Here is an 18,834-nt window from a genome sequence, read left to right as displayed (position 1 = left end):
CTAATATCACCTTATTGCCACTAATAGGTGGAGGTGTAATAACAGCATGACAGAAGCTGCCTGAGCCAAGATAAGCAGCATTCACACTTGATAAAGAGAAAGGCTGCTGATTTTACGGTGCATTTCCATTTATAGACTCCCTTGGTGAGGATTAGTTCACATTTCCGCCTTTTTCATTATGTTTTTTTTTTTAGTTCAAACAATATAGCTTTACAGCAGTTGAAGCGCAGATATCCTGATCCAGAGCTCCAAACCCCCAACATAGACACAGAATTACATGAATAAACTCTGTCTGCTTGTAGTCACCACTAGGTGGAGCTCAGGAGCTTACTGTATACTGTGTTAGGGGTTAAGGACTTTGTCTAGGAAGTAAATGTAACATGAAACTAAGTAAACTGCTGAAAAGTAACAAGCAGGAAAATAAATAAACACTGATACAAGACGAGCCGAATGGAATACATTGTATCGAATGGAATACATTGTATCGAATGGAATACATTGTATCGAATGGAATACATGGTATCGAATGGAATACATTGTATTGGTTTTCGTTTCCACACTGCTAAACTGCTGGGGATAACTGGTCTCGTGCTGCAGCTACACTATAGGGGTTGCAGCTGGACACTGGAAGCTGCGGCCCCTCTTCTCTGTGTGAGGCCGGGCTCACATGGTAGATTCCAACTGCGGAATCCGTGATCGGCGTCTGCTGCAAAATGCGGGCATTGAAAAGCATGGAAATAAGGTATGTGGGGTCACCAGTCTGGCTCACAGCTGGAATCCACTGCAGGACCCCCGCATGAACCCAGTCCTTCGGTGTGAGCCCGGCCTGATAGTTCGGGGGCACTGGTACAGATTTTGCACCAGGGGCCAAGAAGATGAAGCTACCCCTCTATACTTACTGGAAGCCACTTCCCGATGTCCCCAGTGTGCAGCCATCCTTCCTCATCGATGGCTTCCGCCGTCTTCTCAGGATCCTTGAGATATCCGCCAAATACATTGGGGCCTTTAATACAAACCTAAAATGAAAAAACACAAATTGGCGTAAATGTCGCCGCTGGAGATCTGTGACTACAGGATCATGCAGGGGGGAGGGGAGGGGGGGGGGGAGATCTGTGACTGAATATAGGGATCATGCGGGTGGGGGAGATCTGTGACTGAATATAGGGATCATGCGGGAAGGGGAGGGGGGAGATCTGTTACTGAATATAGGGATCATGCGGGTGGGGGAGATCTGTGACTGAATATAGGGATCATGCGGGAAGGGGAGGGGGGAGATCTGTGACTGAATGTAGGGATCATGCGGTTGGAGGAGATCTGTGACTGAATGTAGGGATCATGCGGGTGGGGGAGATCTGCAATTCCCGTCACTTATCTCAAAGAAGAACAATATCAGATTTCTCCAGCCTGACATGGCTGATAACAGGAAGTAGTAGGCTGTACTTGCCTCTGCTACAAGACAGTCTCTCCCCAGCCTGACATGGCTGATAACAGAGAACAGCACACATCCTACATGATTCTCACCTCTCCCTCTCCATTAGATGTGAAGTAATTCATATCCACCACATCCACGAGCTTCAGAAGATTACAGGGCAGCGGAGCGCCAACGTGTCCTGGAAGACATGAGGTCACCTGGATGAGGTGATGACGGGTGCAAAGGGGTTCATTTACTTATTGTTATATACAGTATGTGCTCCTGGGTGACAACCAACATGTCCGACATTGCATGAGGTTGTCAGCAGGACCCTGAACCAGAGGACATAATGCGCCATACTGACAGCTCCTAGAGATGCCAGAATGGCAGCCATATTGGCTGTCACCCAGCTTTCCATGATACAGGTATTTGCTGTCTCACCTGCTGTCCAGTCTCCGGGGGTCGTAAACGAGCAGGCAGCGCCGCATTCCGTCTGACCGTAGCCTTCGAAAATCTGACATCAAAATAGGTCATTGTCACAGAAATCACTCCAAGTCAGCTTTCCTGACCACACCCAATTGTCATAAGTCCTGCCCAGAGTGGAGGTGACAAGCTGTCCTTTTATTTGTACCATTTTTGGGTACATGTGACTTTTTTGATCACTTTTATTGTGCTTTTTTTATAGCATTTGCCGTATGGGCTAAATTTATTGTATGGATCGTTACAGACTCGAGGATACCAAACATGGAGTTTTTTCCATTTTTTTCACATTTTTTATGTCCCTGCAGGGGACTTGGTCCTGTGAACCTATGATAATACATATTCATTATTGATAACGGTCACAGGCCATGACAGACCCAGACATCATTGTGTGGCATCTGGTTGTCAGGGCATCCCCCTCAGCCCTCTATGATCACATGGAGGAGGCCCGATGATGTCACAGATTAAGGGCACTCCCTCTATGAAGCCTTCACATGCCGCTATCAACATTTATTGCAGCGTTTAAGGGGTTAACAGCACGGATCTGTGTTCTCACCGATCCCCGCTTTTGCAGCAGGAGGCCGGCTCTCAGTCACAGCCGCCTGTGGATGGTGCGCGCTCAGCTTCTGAGTCCCCGTCATCCATTGGGCAGAAATGTACGCCCATTCACAGGAACTGCTTCCCACCCAGGGTGTACAATTACACCCTGGGGCAGGAAGGGTCTAAGGGGAAATGTTCTACTAACTGTTGTTGGCTCTTTGGCCTCTTGTCATTGTATCCACCTGATCAGATTGTGGTGAGAGTTTAATAACTGTCACATAGTTTTTATTACAATTCAGAGTAAAGGGGCGGAGCTTTACCACCCATTCATTATAATGGAAATAAACGGACTTACTGCAGAGGGGTGTGGTGACCTCTCCACTCACAGCAGGGGTTCTGCAGGGGTACCAACACTTTGGTGGCATGTCTTAGCTTTAAGCATGTTGGTAGCCCTGAAGAACCGGAGCTGCAGGCATTTAAAGTAGAATGAGCTCTGTTCCTCCAAATCTGTGATGTCCTATTCCTGCCGAACGAACAGAGCTCCTCCCCAACTGCTGGGGGTGAATACGGCTGCCCTAGGGAATCAGTGACGAGAACCGTAGTATGGGAGCAATATGTTATGGAGTCCCCCTTTAAGTGTCAGGGTACCAAAACTGAACAAACATCCCCCACTTACCTGAGTACCCAGAGCAGCTCTCAGGAAGGTTAGGACATTCGGAGATATGGGAGCTGCTCCTGTCACTATTAGCCGGACACGTCCACCCATCGTGTCCTAGACGAAACGTGATAACATACATCCTCTTATTAGAGATCAAGCATCCGGAAACAAGTCATCAGTGTAATTGTTATACAATATGGGAATCACTAGGAAAGCAAAGACAGCAGGGGTGTTACTACTAAATCTTTAGACCACCAGCAATCTTGTAAAAGAACCACCAGGAATCTTGTAACTGCACCACTGGACCACCAGGAATCTTGTAACTGCACCACTGCACCACAAGGAATCTTGTAACTGCACCAGTGGACCACCAGGAATCTTGTAAATTCATCAGTGGACCACCAGGAATCTTGTAAATGCACCAGTGGACCACCAGGAATCTTGTAACTGCACCACTAGACCACCAGGAATCTTGTAACTGCACCACTGGACCACCAGGAATCTTGTAAATGCACCAGTGGACCACCAGGAATCTTGTAACTGCACCACTGGACCACCAGGAATCTTGTAACTGCACCACTGCACCACAAGGAATCTTGTAACTGCACCAGTGGACCACCAGGAATCTTGTAAATTCATCAGTGGACCACCAGGAATCTTGTAAATGCACCAGTGGACCACCAGGAATCTTGTAACTGCACCACTAGACCACCAGGAATCTTGTAACTGCACCACTGGACCACCAGGAATCTTGTAAATGCACCAGTGGACCACCAGGAATCTTGTAAATGTACCACTGGACCACCAGGAATCTTGTAAATGCACCAGTGGACCACCAGGAATCTTGTAAATGTACCAGTGGACCACCAGGAATCTTGTAAATGTACCACTGGACCACCAGGAATCTTGTAACTGCAGCAGTAATGTTATACTTGAATCACTGGATGTCACGTTCTGGCACTAGATTGGAGTCTTGGGTCGTAGCCAGCAAGGGCTGGCAATGTGGTCAGACAAGCCCGGCGTTGGCACACGGAGAGGGCGATGCAGCACAGAGGATTTCAGTAGAGACATAGTCAAGAAACAAGCCAGTGGTCAGTACATAGAGAACAATCTTCTTTTAGAGGGTGGAGTATAGGAAGGAGCTGGTTTAAAGGCTGAAGGCTTAATAAACATGCAAAGGAAGGCAGGACAAGGCCAGGTTTTTATAGCATGTCCAATCAGGAACAGGGCGGAGCTAAAACAGGGACTAGAAAGCAGGAGCTCAGAACAAGGTCATGCAGGGGAGCTGTCCAAAGGGCTGAATGGCTCAGCAGGTACAGCTGCCGCCTGGAGCACAGGAGCTTCTCGGAATCCTGCTACTGGACCACCAGTAATCTTGCAACTGGACCACTAGGAATGTTGTTACAGAACCACCGAACCAACAGGGATCTCAATACTGAACCTTTAAACTATCAACAATGTTATACTTGCAGGACATGAGTCATAATGGTTTTCTTAAAATTGATGCTTCCTGTCTATTTCAGCTCACCTGAACTTTCTTGAATATGAATTTATCCCAAACGCTGTCGTTCCGGTTGATTCCCTTCTTAACCTCCGCAAACTTACAAGTTGTAGCCAAGTCTAGCAGGAATTTCTTGGTGGGAGTCGAGGCCCCACTTTGTATCTGTAGGGAAATGATTCTCAAGCTGTTACAAATGTGGGACTTCTAATACCCGTCTGTGGGAAACCGTCCCCGTCCTTACCTTGTCATAAATGCGGTTCAGCAGTCTGGGGACCGTGGGGAAAACCGTCGGCCTCAATGCTTGCATATCATCAGTCAACAGGCGGATATCACCTTGAGAGAAGCCCACTTTGGCGCCCGAGCAGAAAACCACTGTCTGTCAGAAGAGACCAAGTCATACAATGTTCATATATATACAACGAGAGGAAAAAAGCCCAAATGAGAGCCTTCATATAGTAAAGTATGTGGCTACCAGGGACATTATAATTAACCCCTTCCTGACTAGACGTTTTATCACCTGTTACTAAGCGTGGGCCACCTGGACATTATAGTCCATGGGTAGTGGGCAACTGATTAACATACTGAACTGTCTGACATATTATCAAACCTGCAACCACCAAGGATATTATTACTAACGCCTACATCATCAGGGATATTCTTTTTAACCTCTGACCCATGGTTGATATTAATATTAACGCACATACACCAGTGATAATGTATTCCCAACATGGATATTTCTAGCATATCCATATAATATGCCAGAAATGTCTGCTAGCACGTGTCCCACCTCATTCTCCACCTGGATGTGGTGATTGGCAGCGACCTTCCCAACACTCATCAATCAGATATTCAGGACGTATTCTGTGTATATGCCATAGATGTCAATGCTGGCCTTACCTCTTCAACAGAAACCAGGGATGTTAATAACTTTCATGAGCACCAGGGACAATATAATAAACTTACCAGACCTCCAGGATATTAATGCAAAATCTTTGGCCACCATAAATGGTATTCCCAACTCCTTAGACCACCCTGAATAGAATTACTAACTCCTAGACCACCAGGAATAGTATTACTAACTCCTAGACCACCAGGAATAGTATTACTAGCTTCTAGACCACCAGGAATAGTATTACTAGCTCCTAGACCACCAGGAATAGTATTACTAACTCCTAGACCACCAGGAATAGTATTACTAGCTCCTAGACCACCAGGAATAGTATTACTAGCTCCTAGACCACCAGGGATATTACTAACCCCTAGACCACCAAGAATAGTATTAATAACTCCTAAACCACCTGGAATAGTAATAATAACTCCTAGACCACCAGGAAAAGTATTACTAGCTCCTAGAGCACTTGGAATGGTATTATTAAATCCTAGACCACCAGGAATAGTATTACTAGCTCCTAGACCGCCAGGAATAGTATTATTAATCTCTGGACCACAGGTGATATTAACTAATATACACCAGGGATGTTATCATTTACTTACTAACCCCCCTTCCTGACATATTGTTATTAAACTTACAACCACCAGAGATATTATGACTCTCAACTACTAAACCTTCTTGAATATCATTACTAACTCCTAGACCACCAGAAAATTATTATTGGCTTCTGGACCTAAGTTGATATTATTATTCACTGATATAGCAGGTATATTACTTCTTCCATGCAAGAAACCTGGGATATTATTATTTACCTGACCACAAGGGAAGTAAACTGGAGACTATAAAGTATGTCATTAATTAGCACTGTGTGATTGTTCTCAGTGAGAGAAACCAGGGATATGAGACCTTTTATTGGCTAACAAAAATACATGATGTTACTGTGAGCTTTTGGGGATATCTCACCCCCTTCGTCAGGCTGATGAATGAAACTAGTTAGGATGGCACATAATTATAACATACAGATGTAGAGGGGGTGGGGGGCATATTCCTCTTGATCTAAATAAATGTTCACACACAGAAATTTGAGACTATTTTGCACTCAAAACTTAAAACAACAGACAAACTGAGCTGAGACATAAATCCTAAATCAGTCCACTGAGCTCAGGACAGTTTTATGATGTGTCTTATCTTTCCTTCAACCTGCACATGGAAGGAGATGCAGCACCACCTAGTGGATGGCAACATTAATACAAGTCAAGTTCTGAATTTTTATGAAGTTTTAAAGCAAAGGGAAAAAAATATATTTTTTTTATTTAGAGGAGGACATCCCTCTTGACCTCCCTCAGACCTTTCATATTTCTTACTTATGTAAGAATCCTGGGCTGAGGTTCATTCCATTCTTGTGGGTATCAAACATGGCCATAAATTTGTTCTCCCAAATTCTTCTGTGATACTGCGACTTGAAATTGCCCTTCAGTATGATAACTCTCATCTGCTCTATGTTGTCTCCCTGACCACAAAAATGTTTTGCCACAGGTAGTTCAGTCTTTCCCTCTGTAATTGAGTGGCGACGAGATCTCATTCTGGCTCTCAGTTTTTGTCCTGTCTCCTCGATATAGAGCCCCCCCAACAGGACATTTACTGCACATGATCAGGTATACAGCATCAGACTTGGAATTTATAGTCCTGTTGTGTGTTGGCGATCCGTATCCTGTCCACGGTCCGTACATGTCAGCAGGTCTTGCAGCTCCTTACATAACTGGGATAAGTTCCTTTTTGTGTGTCGGAGGACAATGCACTCTTGATTATACAGTTCCTCAAATAGGAAGGTTGCCTGTAACGCAGAAGCAGAGAGTCCGGGAATACAGTCATCCTTGTGTAGGGTATGATGGAGTTTCCTTGCAGTCTTCCTTAGTACCTTTAGTTGCGGATTGTAGGTCACTACTAGAGGCACACAGCCATTCCCTTCCTTCTCCTTGTATTAGAGTAGTTGATTTCTGGGTATCCTGGTGGCTCTGGTGATTTCTAGGTATCCTGGTGGCTCTGGCGATTCCTGGGTATCCTGGTGGCTCTGGCGATTCCTGGGTATCCTGGTGGCTCTGGTGATTTCTGGGTATCCTGGGGGCTCTGGTGATTTCTGGGTATCCTGGTGGCTCTGGCGATTCCTGGGTATCCTGGTGGCTCTGGTGATTTCTGGGTATCCTGGTGGCTCTGGTGATTTCTGGGTATCTTGGTGGCTCTGGTGATTTCTGGGTATCTTGGTGGCTCTGGTGATTTCTGGGTATGCTGGTGGCTCTGGTGATTGCTGGGTATGCTGGTGGCTCTGGTGATTGCTGGGTATGCTGGTGGCTCTGGTGATTCCTGGGAATCCTGGTGGCTCTGGTGATTCCTGGGAATCCTGGTGGCTCTGGTGATTCCTGGGAATCCTGGTGGCTCTGGTGATTCCTGGGAATCCTGGTGGCTCTGGTGATTCCTGGGAATCCTGGTGGCTCTGGTGATTCCTGGGAATCCTGGTGGCTCTGGTGGTTCCTGGGTATCCTGGTGGCTCTGGTGATTTCTGGGTATCCTGGTGGCTCTGGTGATTCCTGGCTCTGGTGATTTCTGGGTATCTTGGTGGCTCTGGTGATTTCTGGGTATCTTGGTGGCTCTGGTGATTTCTGGGTATGCTGGTGGCTCTGGTGATTGCTGGGTATGCTGGTGGCTCTGGTGATTGCTGGGTATGCTGGTGGCTCTGGTGATTCCTGGGAATCCTGGTGGCTCTGGTGATTCCTGGGAATCCTGGCGGCTCTGGTGATTCCTGGGAATCCTGGTGGCTCTGGTGATTCCTGGGAATCCTGGTGGCTCTGGTGGTTCCTGGGTATCCTGGTGGCTCTGGTGATTTCTGGGTATCCTGGTGGCTCTGGTGATTTCTGGGTATCCTGGTGGCTCTGGTGATTCCTGGCTCTGGTGATTTCTGGGTATCCTGGTGGCTCTGGTGATTCCTGGGAATCCTGGTGGCTCTGGTGATTTCTGGGTATCCTGGTGGCTCTGGTGATTTCTGGGTATCCTGGTGGCTCTGGTGATTTCTGGGTATCCTGGTGGCTCTGGTGATTCCTGGGTATGCTGGTGGCTCTGGTGATTTCTGGGTATCCTGGTGGCTCTGGTGATTTCTGGGTATCCTGGTGTCTCTGGTGATTTCTGGGTATCCTGGTGGCTCTGGTGATTTGGTCATCAGTTGAGGTGGGATGGTCGCCCTGATTTAAAAATGTCCTTATAAGATGGTATAGATGTTCCTCTCTGTCTGTTGGGTTGGAGCAGATCTGGTTGTATCTGATGGCCTGGCTGTAGATGATGGACTTTTTGATGTGTTTAGGATGGAAACTATCCCATCTGAGGTATGTGGGCCGATCAATTGATTTCCGGTATATGGATGTCTGTATTGAGCTGTTTGAAATTTTTATGGTTGTCTCCAAAAAGTTGATTTCTGTATACGAGTAGCTCAATGTCAGGTTTATGGTGGGTTGAATCTCTCATGGAATTTTATTAGTATAGTCTTGTTCGGTGTTGGTCCAGATGATTATGATGTCATCAATGTAGCGGAAGTACGCCAATAGTTTGCTGGAGCAGGAGGCCAGAAAGTCACTTTCCAGTTTTGCCATGAAAAGGTTGGCATATTGTGGTGCCATTTTACTGCCCATGGTGGTCCCAGTAAGTTGCGGAAACTCTCCTTGTCAAAGGAGAAATAGTTGTGTGTTTTTCTTTCTTTTGCTTTAAAACTTCATAAAAATTCAGAACTTCAGATGAACCGGTGTGAGATACGCTTGATATATAATCTGAACAAAATGGGTAGAATTGGCACAACATCCTGCCATAGATGTCGCCAACTAAATGCCAATTTTTGGCACTTACTATGGGAGTGTTCCTATGTAAAGAATTTTTGGGAAGAGGTATTCACTCTTCTATCTGTGCTTCTGCCAGTCCCTTTGGTCCTAGATGCAAAAATAGCAATATTTGGACTGATGGATGAGGAGGCGTGGACCCATCACAGCAAGATATTCATCAGGGAGGAACTATTTTTGGCCAGGAAGACGGTGGCTATGGGATGGATGGCAACGAGACCGCCCTCCGTCTCATGCTGGATGAGGTTGGTTGATACTATAATCCCCTATGAAAAGGTGATCTATCAACACAGAGGATGCCCTGATAAATTTGAAAAAGTATGGGGTTTATGGAGAGGCTCGCACAACACATTACAAGTCGAAGAAATATAATCTTGATAACTAGTGGAAATGAGGAAGAAATAAATACACAAGGAACCCAACATAATAAAGGTTTTATTTTTCAAATGTTAAATGTTAATAAATAAGATGCTGTATGACTAACGTGATAGAAGATACAGAACAAGTGAGACATTCTTATACCGAACTGAATGTAAACTGCTAATAAAACAAAGTTTAAAAAAAGTCAGAACTTGACTTGTATTAATGTTGCCATCCAGTAGGTGGTGCTGCTTTTCCTTCCATGTGCAGGTTGAAGGAAAGATAAGACACATCATAAAACTGTCCTGAGCTCAGTGGACTGATTTAGTATTTATGTCTCAGTTCAGTTTGTTGTTTTAAGCTCTGAGTGCAAAACAGTCTCAAATTTCTGTGTGTGAACATTTATTTAGATCCACAGGAATGTGTCCCCCCCCTCCCCCTCTGCATCTGTATGTTATAATTATGTGCCATCCAAACTAGTTTCATTTATCAGCCTGACGAAGGGGAAGAGATATCCCGAAAGCTCACTGTAACATCATGTATTTTTGTTAGCCATTAAAAGCTCTCATATCTACAAGATGACTTGGTTTCTCTTACTGAGAACAATCACACGATGCTCTATTGGCTAACACCGTACCAATTTTTTTTTAAATTAATTAGAACTAGACCACCAGTAATATTATCATTCACCTGTGGCCCACCGGCGAGGACGTTATTAACACACTTTGTCCGGGAATATTATTTTCTCCTCCTAGGACACCAGGGATATTCTATTAGAGTACAAGATACTTAAGGTGCTGTATGTTGAGCTAGACCACTAGAGACATTCTAACTCTTACACAATCACCAAGGATACTATTAAGCACTGGCCTGCAGATGATAGAACTATGAATTCAGATTTAACTTAACCTCCTGGCATAATCTTATCATTTCTGTGACCTCTTTGGCTATTATTACTAGCTCCTAGACCTCTAGGGATATTACTACAAACCCTCAGACCACCAGGGATATTACTACTAACCCCCAGACCACCAGGGATATTACTACTAACCCTCAGACCACCAGGGATATTACTACTAACCCCCAGACCACCAGGGATATTACTACTGACCCCCAGAGCACCAGGGATATTTCTACTAACCCTCAGCCCACCAGGGATATTACTACTAACCCTCAGCCCACCAGGGATATTACTACTAACCCTCAGACCACCAGGGATATTACTACTAACCCCCAGACCACCAGGGATATTACTACTAACCCTCAGACCACCAGGGATATTACTACAAAACCCTCAGACGACTAGGGATATTACTACTAACCCCCAGCCCACCAGGGATATTACTACTAATTCTCAGACCACCAGGGATATTACTATTAACCCTCAGACCACAAGGGATATTATTACTAACTCTAAAACCACAAGGAAATATTGATTTTTGGCCCACACTAGGTGGGTTAGGGACCTCTATTCTCCAAATGGTGATGCCTGAACAGACTTTGAATAGGGATTAAAATTAGAAGGATGGGCTGCCTTAAAGACAAACCCTTTTGAAATAGAATTCTCTATGGCAATCAGCTGTTGGGGCGACAGTTATGTTCCCTAGAGCAGCCATGGATAAGTCCACCAGAACAGCTCATCATTCTCTCTCATAGAGGAAGGGGCCATAGGTCAGAGGATGTCTTACACAATGACAAGCTGAACCCTCTGTACTGAGCAGAGTCCTTACCTGAACCACCCGCTCAAACAGGTGTGCCATCGGCAGATAAGAAATTTCAATGTCTGAGGCCACTGGGGCAATGGTGCTCTGTACAGTATGACAAAGGTAACAGATCAGTGAAGAGTGGAGAAGAAAGCACAACTGAAAGTACTGAGCATATCTGATCACACAGCAGAGGTCTAGAATCATATTTAGGGGGGACATTATGTAGCAGGCGATACTCATGGAGCCAAACGTTCTCCTTCAGCTAAGATCAGCCTTTGAGGTTGGTTACTTGGGTGTTAAACAGAAAAATGTCCATCAGGTACAACTTCTCTCAGCTCCATATACATGAATGGATGGATTATAAACACTTTGGCGCAGATTTACGTATACCGGCATTTTATATGCTGCTGTAAGTATAGGTTGTACAGGTATGATCTGCGCCAAATGTATGAACAGATGCAAACGTCTTAATACAAATACGTGCCAAATATGAAATCTATTCCAGATTCCAGCTATAACCTATGTGCAGCTTTTCTAGCTGAGAGCTTTTAATAAATGGGCCACTTAATTGCCACCATTTATATTTGGATACGACAGTCACTTACTTCTGTGGCTTTAAGAAAACTGCTGGCGTCAGCGACAATATTCTTGTGGGTGAGCATCGCTCCTTTGGGGTCACCTAGTAGAAAGGGTTATTATAAGAAGACTTTGAAGTTGAGATTGGGGGTCATTCACTAAAGGATTAATTAATACAATGTAGCAGCATAAATAGTTATTATATAAACTAAAGTACTTTCACACCGAACGATTTCTCGCTGCATGTGAAAGTACCCTTACCTGTTGTTCCACTAGTGAAACAGATCACACTCAAATCTTCAGGACTTGGAGGCTGCAAAAGGGAATGAAAGAGGAAAGAATAGTCAAGATCTTTCAATCTGTCCATACATATATGCATCTATCTATCTATCTATCTTCTATCTATCTATCTATCTATCTATCTATCTATCTATCTGTCTATCTATCTATCTCCTATCTATCTATCTTCTATCTATCTATTGCCTATCTATCTATCTATCTATCTATCTCCTATCTATCTATCTATCTATCTATTTCATATCTATCTATCTATCTATCTATCTATCTATCTATCTATCTATCTATCTCATATCTATCTATCTATCTATCTCATATCTATCTATCTCATATCTATCTATCTATCTATCTATCTATCTATCTATCTATCTATCTACCTATCTATCTATCTCCTATCCATCTATCTCCTATCTATCTCCTATCTATCTATCTATCTATCTATCTATCTATCTATCTATCTATCTATCTATCTATCTATCTATCTCCTATCTATCTCCTATCTATCTATCTATCTATCTATCTATCTATCTATCTATCTATCTATCTATCTATCTATCTCCTATCTATCTATCTCCTATTTTTCTATCTCCTATCCATCTATCTCCTATCTATCTATCTATCTATCTATCTCCTATCTATCTATCTCCTATTTTTCTATCTCCTATCCATCTATCTCCTATCTATCTATCTCCTATCTATCTATCTATCTATCTATCTATCTATCTATCTATCTATCTATCTATCTATCTATCTATCTATCTATCTATCTATCTCCTATCTATCTATCTATCTATCTATCTATCTATCTCCTATCTATCTCCTATCTATCTCCTATCTATCTATCTATCTATCCATCTATCTATCTCCTATCTATCTATCTCCTATCTATCTATCTCCTATTTTTCTATCTCCTATCTATCTATCTATCTATCTATCTATCTCCCTCCTATCTATCTATCTATCTATCTATCTATCTATCTATCTATCTATCTATCTATCTATCTATCTCCTATTTTTCTATCTCCTATCCATCTATCTCCTATCTATCTATCTATCTATCTATCTATCTATCTATCTATCTATCTATCTATCTATCTATCTATCTATCTCCTATCTATCTATCTATCTATCTATCTATCTATCTATCTATCTATCTCCTATCTATCTATCTATCTATCTATCTATCTATCTATCTATCTATCTATCTATCTATCTCCTATCTATCTATCTCTCTCCTATCTATCTATCTATCTATCTATCTATCTATCTATCTATCTATCTATCTATCTATCTATCTATCTATCTATCTATCTATCTATCTATCTATCTATCTATCTATCTATCTATCTCATATCTCTCTTTTCCCAACTGCACATGTGCTGTGTACGATCGAGGGATCTGTCAGGATCAGATGGAGATCCCAGCGCCCGTTCCTTCTTAAAGCTGTGTTATAAATGAGCCCTTAGATCTTCGCTTCCACATCGGCTTCTCATCACTCTGCTTTCATTTTATTACAGATCTGTTAAGGACTGCGGCGCAGCGCCGATGTGCATGGAGCCGTAAGATATAATATACGAGGAGCGTTTTACCAAGATGAGTCAAGTCCGTTTGTAAAGCTTTTGTGCGAATTGCTTTGCTTCTGTTTACATGTCTACAAGGCGACCACCTAACACACGTCTCATATGGACCCCCGACAATAGTACCTAACCCCCTGACGCTTAATATACACCCTCCAGTGCGGGGTTACTATAGAACGGGATGGGGAGCCAACCCCACTACATACAGGAAGGGTGCCGGCTGTTTCTGACAGCTGACTCCCAGCATTCATGCTGATCGTGGCTGTTAACCCTTTACACGCTGTTGTCAATTCCTACAGTGACATTGATATGCCCTGATCAGGTATGAGATCGCGAGGTACCGTTCGGTTATCATGGCAGCCTGGGGCTGCTATGTATTTCTGCTATTAGGACAGGCCTGTGACAGAAATCAATGCCGGCATAAATCTCATAAATGGCAATACTGAAGTATTGCAGTATATGTCATAAGACGGGCGTATATCAGTCGGGTTTTCACACCCAACCATATAAGCTGCCCCTCTCTGCAAGGGGAGGAGGCGGGATGAGAGCTAGTGCATTGAGCTCCCGCCCCCTCCGCCCTCTCTCCGCCTCTCACCACTGTTGGCATTTTTGGTGGCGCTGTAATTAAACCAACCCGCAGAACAAATGTCTCATGGCATTCTTACTGTAGGACTAATGCAATAAGAAACAGTGGCAGAATTGAGGTGCTGTTTTCTTCCTGGCCTCCAAAAAAATTATATTCACCCAAAAATGATGCCAATTAAAACTGCAGCTCGCCGTGCAAAAAACAAACATCCCTCGTGCGTCCGTGCCGATGGAAAAATAAAGTGATAGTCAAGATGAAGATCCAAAAAAATCGTCGCGTTCCGAGGACCAAAATTGTCACCAAGGGGTTAAAAGTCTTTTACAGCATTATATTCTAGTTACTTTTAGACAGTTTCTTGCGAGTTGAGTAATTTTGGAGTAGCCGCGCGCCATGCGCACATACGTGATAATGACGTGTTTAGCGGATTCGTCCCCGGATCACTTACTCTTCATCACCAATAACATAATTCCTGTACATTACACACAGAATAGCGCTGGTGACGGCGGCCGCGGCGCTCCGTTACTCTTCACTTACCACGGGTTTCTTGAAGTTTTCTTTTCCTAAATACTGGAAACAAAACACAGAAGTCGTCACTGACAGCCCGGACGGAGGCGCTTGTAATCCTACGATTCTACTTATGTGACAGAAGCTCGCCGCCTCGCTGCACGGCATCCACGCATGTTTATCAATAGTAAAAATGTAAAAACGTATCGCACTTGCATGCAAATCGCATTTACCATGTGTTTTTTTTCCACGCAGCCGTAGGAATGAATGGGCAGTGTCGCCCAAAAATATGACATGCTGCGATTTTTGTTTCTTGGACTCCCAGCCCGAGAGAAGAATCGCCCGCGTGTATAAATAATGGGCTGTTTTTTTCCTGGAATTTCCGTCCATATCACAATTGTAAGGAACTCATGCAAGGAAATTGCCCATGGAAATATGGCCTGAAATCTACGTCTTGTCTCACCAGATGTGTCTGCTTTACCTATCTCCCATGCTTTACATTGCAGCTCCATGTAAGTATTTACACCCCCGTGAGAAAAGCTATGATAAGATGGCCAGACATCCCGATTTAGGTGGGACAGTCCCGCTTTGGGACCCTGTGTCACTCTTTCCGCTGGGAACCTGGCGGGACAGCCGTTTGTCCCACCTTTATCCCGCTTTCGGGACGTCTGGTCACCACAGTGATTACCAGCTCGGGTGCTACAGCTCCCTGCCGGTAATCACTTTGCAGCGCCGTGGCAGATGCGCACACTAAAGACAGTGTGTGCATCTAGAATCTTCCTCCCATGACCTCTCCTCTTTAGATCTGCTATAGGAGCGGAGAAGGGAGAAGCCCCTGCTGCAGGTGCACACACACTTCCTCCCACAGCAGCAGCGAGAAGAGGAGAAGTAGAAGCGCTCTGAAGACCAGGAAGAGGGTAAGTATATCACTATTACTACTGAGGGCTACTGTGGAGGACACTATTACTACTGAGGGCTACTGTGGGGTCATTAATACTACTGGGGGCTACTGTGGAGGACACTATTACTACTAAGGGCTACTGTGGGGTCACTAATACTACTTGGGGCCACTGTGGGGGTCACTATTACTACTGAGGGCTACTGTGGGGGTCACTAGTACTACTGAGGGTTAATGCGGGGGTCACTAGTACTACTGAGGGCTAATGCGGGGGTCACTATTACTACTGAGGGCCACTGTGGGGATCACTAGTATTACTGAGGGCTACTGTGGGAATCACTATTACTACTGGGACCACTATGGGGGACAGTATTACTACTGAGGGCTACTGTGGGGGAATACTATTACTACTGAAGCCGCTGTGGGGAACACTATTACTACTGCGGCCACTGTGAAGGACACTATTACCACTGAGGGCTACTATGGGGGTCACTATTACTACTTAGGGCCACTGTGGGGGTCACTAGTATTATTGAAGGCTACTGTGGGGTCATTATTACTACTGGGGCCACTAAGGGGGACAGTATTACCACTGAGGGCTACTGTGGGGGACACTATTTCTACTGGAACCACTGTGGGGGACACTATTTCTACTGGGGCTACTAAGGGGAACAGTAGTACAACTGAGGGCCACTGTGGGGGTCACTAGTATTACTGAGGGCTACTGTAGGAGTCACTATTACTACTGTGGCCACTATGGGGGACAGTATTACTACTGAGGGCTACTGTGGGGGAATTCTATTACTACTGAAGCCGCTGTGGAGAACACTATTACTATGGAGGCCACTGTGAGGGACACTATTACCACCGAGGGCCACTGTGGGGGTCTTTATTACTACTGAGGGCCACTGTGGGGGTCACTAGTATTACTGAAGGCTACTGTGGGGATCACTATTACTACTGGAGCCACTAAGGGGGACATTATTACTACTGAGGGCTACTGTGGGGGACACTGTTTCTACTGGGGCCACTAAGGGGAACAGTATTACTGCTGAAGCCACTGTGAGGATCACTATTACTACTGAGACCACTGTGGGGGCCACTTTTACTACTGGGGCCACTCTGCATGTGGAAGTATAAATCAAGCTGACTTACGGTATGTTTACACATGACAGAAATTTCCACGGCAAATTCTGCAGTATTTCTGCATCCAAAAAAGCAGTCACAGTCTGCACCATTGGTGAGGATATTGACTGAAAATGAGCCATGTACCCACAACTGATGTCATACTATGCGGCGCTCCCCTCACCTCCTCCGTAGGCTTCCGGCTGTCAGCGCTCCCCAGTTTCCAATAGCCTGGTCAGGTGAGGCCACTACAGGCTGCTGGGAACCGGAAGCGCTGACAGCGGGAAGCCTTTGGAAGAGGTGAGGGGGAGCGCCGCATAGCATGACATCAGCTGCGGTACGCGGCTAATTTTCAGTTAAAATCTGCACCATTGGCACGGATTTTGACAGGTTTTTTTTGGATGCAGAAATGCTGTGGAATTTGGTCCGTCTCTTTTGAAGCGGCGCTGTACCTTTTATAACGCCAGAGGTAAAATCATAGGTCGCTATAAGCCCCGCCCCTGACCACACCCCTCTGTGCCACTTTTACTGTGGGAAAATCTGGACACCTTCGCCATAAGAAAACTTCTGCTCATACCCTGAGAGCACGAGCCTCAATAGGGAGGAGCCTCAATGGGGAGGAGCCTCAATGAGGGGAGGGGCTGAGTGTATAATGCAGTATATTAGCCAGTATTAACTCCTGTGCATCTGGTGTCTTGTAGGTGACTGAGCTGTAGATGAGCCCTTATCCGCTGCTGGGGTTTTGTTGCAGTGTGCAGGTGATCAGGGTTGTGTTGGGGGGGATTAGGCGAGCTACAGACCCGCCATGTAACTCATGCGCTGATTCTCTTCGCCTACCTCCAGGTCTTTCATCAGCAGCAGCTCCACCCCGCACTTCACAGCTCGTTCCTTCAGGTCGTCACCAAACTCCTCCATGGTCACGATGATCTTGAGGCCGGGGGTGAGACCCTTCTCGCAGTTACAGAGCAGAACCGAAGCTTTGTCTGGTTTATCGCAGACGACGAGGGATAAATCGGCTGCAGGACACAACAGAGGGCTTTATAATATTATACTGGAGCGTCCGATTACTTCATGTTCAAGAACACGTCCTATTGCATGTAGTTTATAGCGGGTTATTACAGATGACCCCCGATGTGAGACCCCCAGAACGCCTCTTTAATGACTTTCGGATACAGAAGTTTGCTATCAATCGAAAGACAAACTCAAAAAGTTTCATTTAGTAAAACTGTCTGACAGTCGGACGTCCTTCTAGCAACTAATCACAGCTGCAGGGATGACGAGAGCGAACGTCTAAAGCAAAGGCTCCGGTCCAGCAGATCCCTGTACTCAATACCAAAACTAATAGATTTGTCAAAAGCAACAACCCTGAGTGGATCCCTTTAAGGCCGCTTCCACACCGGCGACTGTGATATTACTGCAAGAAAATCACAGCTGTGTTCTGTGCGATAGCGCTGCGTTTTCTCACGGCGATATTGTGATTTTGTAGCGCTCTTTTGCTGGGATTTTTGGGGGAGCTTGAAATATAAGCCCTACCCCAAAAATGAGCCCTGGCTGCATTAAAAAAAACTAAATCCAATACATTACCTAACAGGCGCTGTCCGCTCCGCGGCAGGTCTCCTTCTGAAGCTCCGCAGCACTTGTCTGTAGTCTTCCACCAGCACTTCCTGGTCAGGGGGTTTAAAAATCCCGCCTCCAGCAAGCACTGAGTCTGATTGGTTCTCAAGCGCCGCGGCTCAGCCAATCGCTGCAGCACTCGATGAACCATTCAATGCGTGCCGAAGCTTTGGGAGCAGAGTGCGGCCGAGCAAACAGTGCCTGTTACATGATGTATTGTTTTTTTGTTTT

At 45.0% G+C, this 18,834-nt stretch overlaps 1 protein-coding gene across 1 annotated transcript in view; it reads right to left on the bottom strand.

Annotated features, from left to right (window-relative positions):
* ACSL5 (acyl-CoA synthetase long chain family member 5) overlaps positions 1 to 18,834 on the bottom strand; it is a 59,030-nt gene that overhangs the window by 17,898 nt on the left and 22,298 nt on the right. Inside the window, exons 7-17 of the mRNA XM_066598896.1 lie at positions 17,827 to 18,005; positions 14,997 to 15,029; positions 12,264 to 12,315; positions 12,032 to 12,105; positions 11,451 to 11,528; positions 4,832 to 4,966; positions 4,618 to 4,752; positions 3,108 to 3,203; positions 1,853 to 1,925; positions 1,522 to 1,610; positions 900 to 1,016 (exon numbers count right to left, since the gene is read on the bottom strand). Coding sequence (XP_066454993.1) covers positions 900 to 1,016; positions 1,522 to 1,610; positions 1,853 to 1,925; positions 3,108 to 3,203; positions 4,618 to 4,752; positions 4,832 to 4,966; positions 11,451 to 11,528; positions 12,032 to 12,105; positions 12,264 to 12,315; positions 14,997 to 15,029; positions 17,827 to 18,005 — 1,061 coding nt within the window. The remainder of the gene's footprint in view (positions 1 to 899; positions 1,017 to 1,521; positions 1,611 to 1,852; positions 1,926 to 3,107; positions 3,204 to 4,617; positions 4,753 to 4,831; positions 4,967 to 11,450; positions 11,529 to 12,031; positions 12,106 to 12,263; positions 12,316 to 14,996; positions 15,030 to 17,826; positions 18,006 to 18,834) is intronic.

The sequence above is a fragment of the Eleutherodactylus coqui genome, chromosome 4 (genome assembly GCF_035609145.1).
Source record: "Eleutherodactylus coqui strain aEleCoq1 chromosome 4, aEleCoq1.hap1, whole genome shotgun sequence".
NCBI lineage: Eukaryota > Metazoa > Chordata > Amphibia > Anura > Eleutherodactylidae > Eleutherodactylus > Eleutherodactylus coqui.
This window is presented reverse-complemented; position numbering and strand designations above follow the sequence as displayed.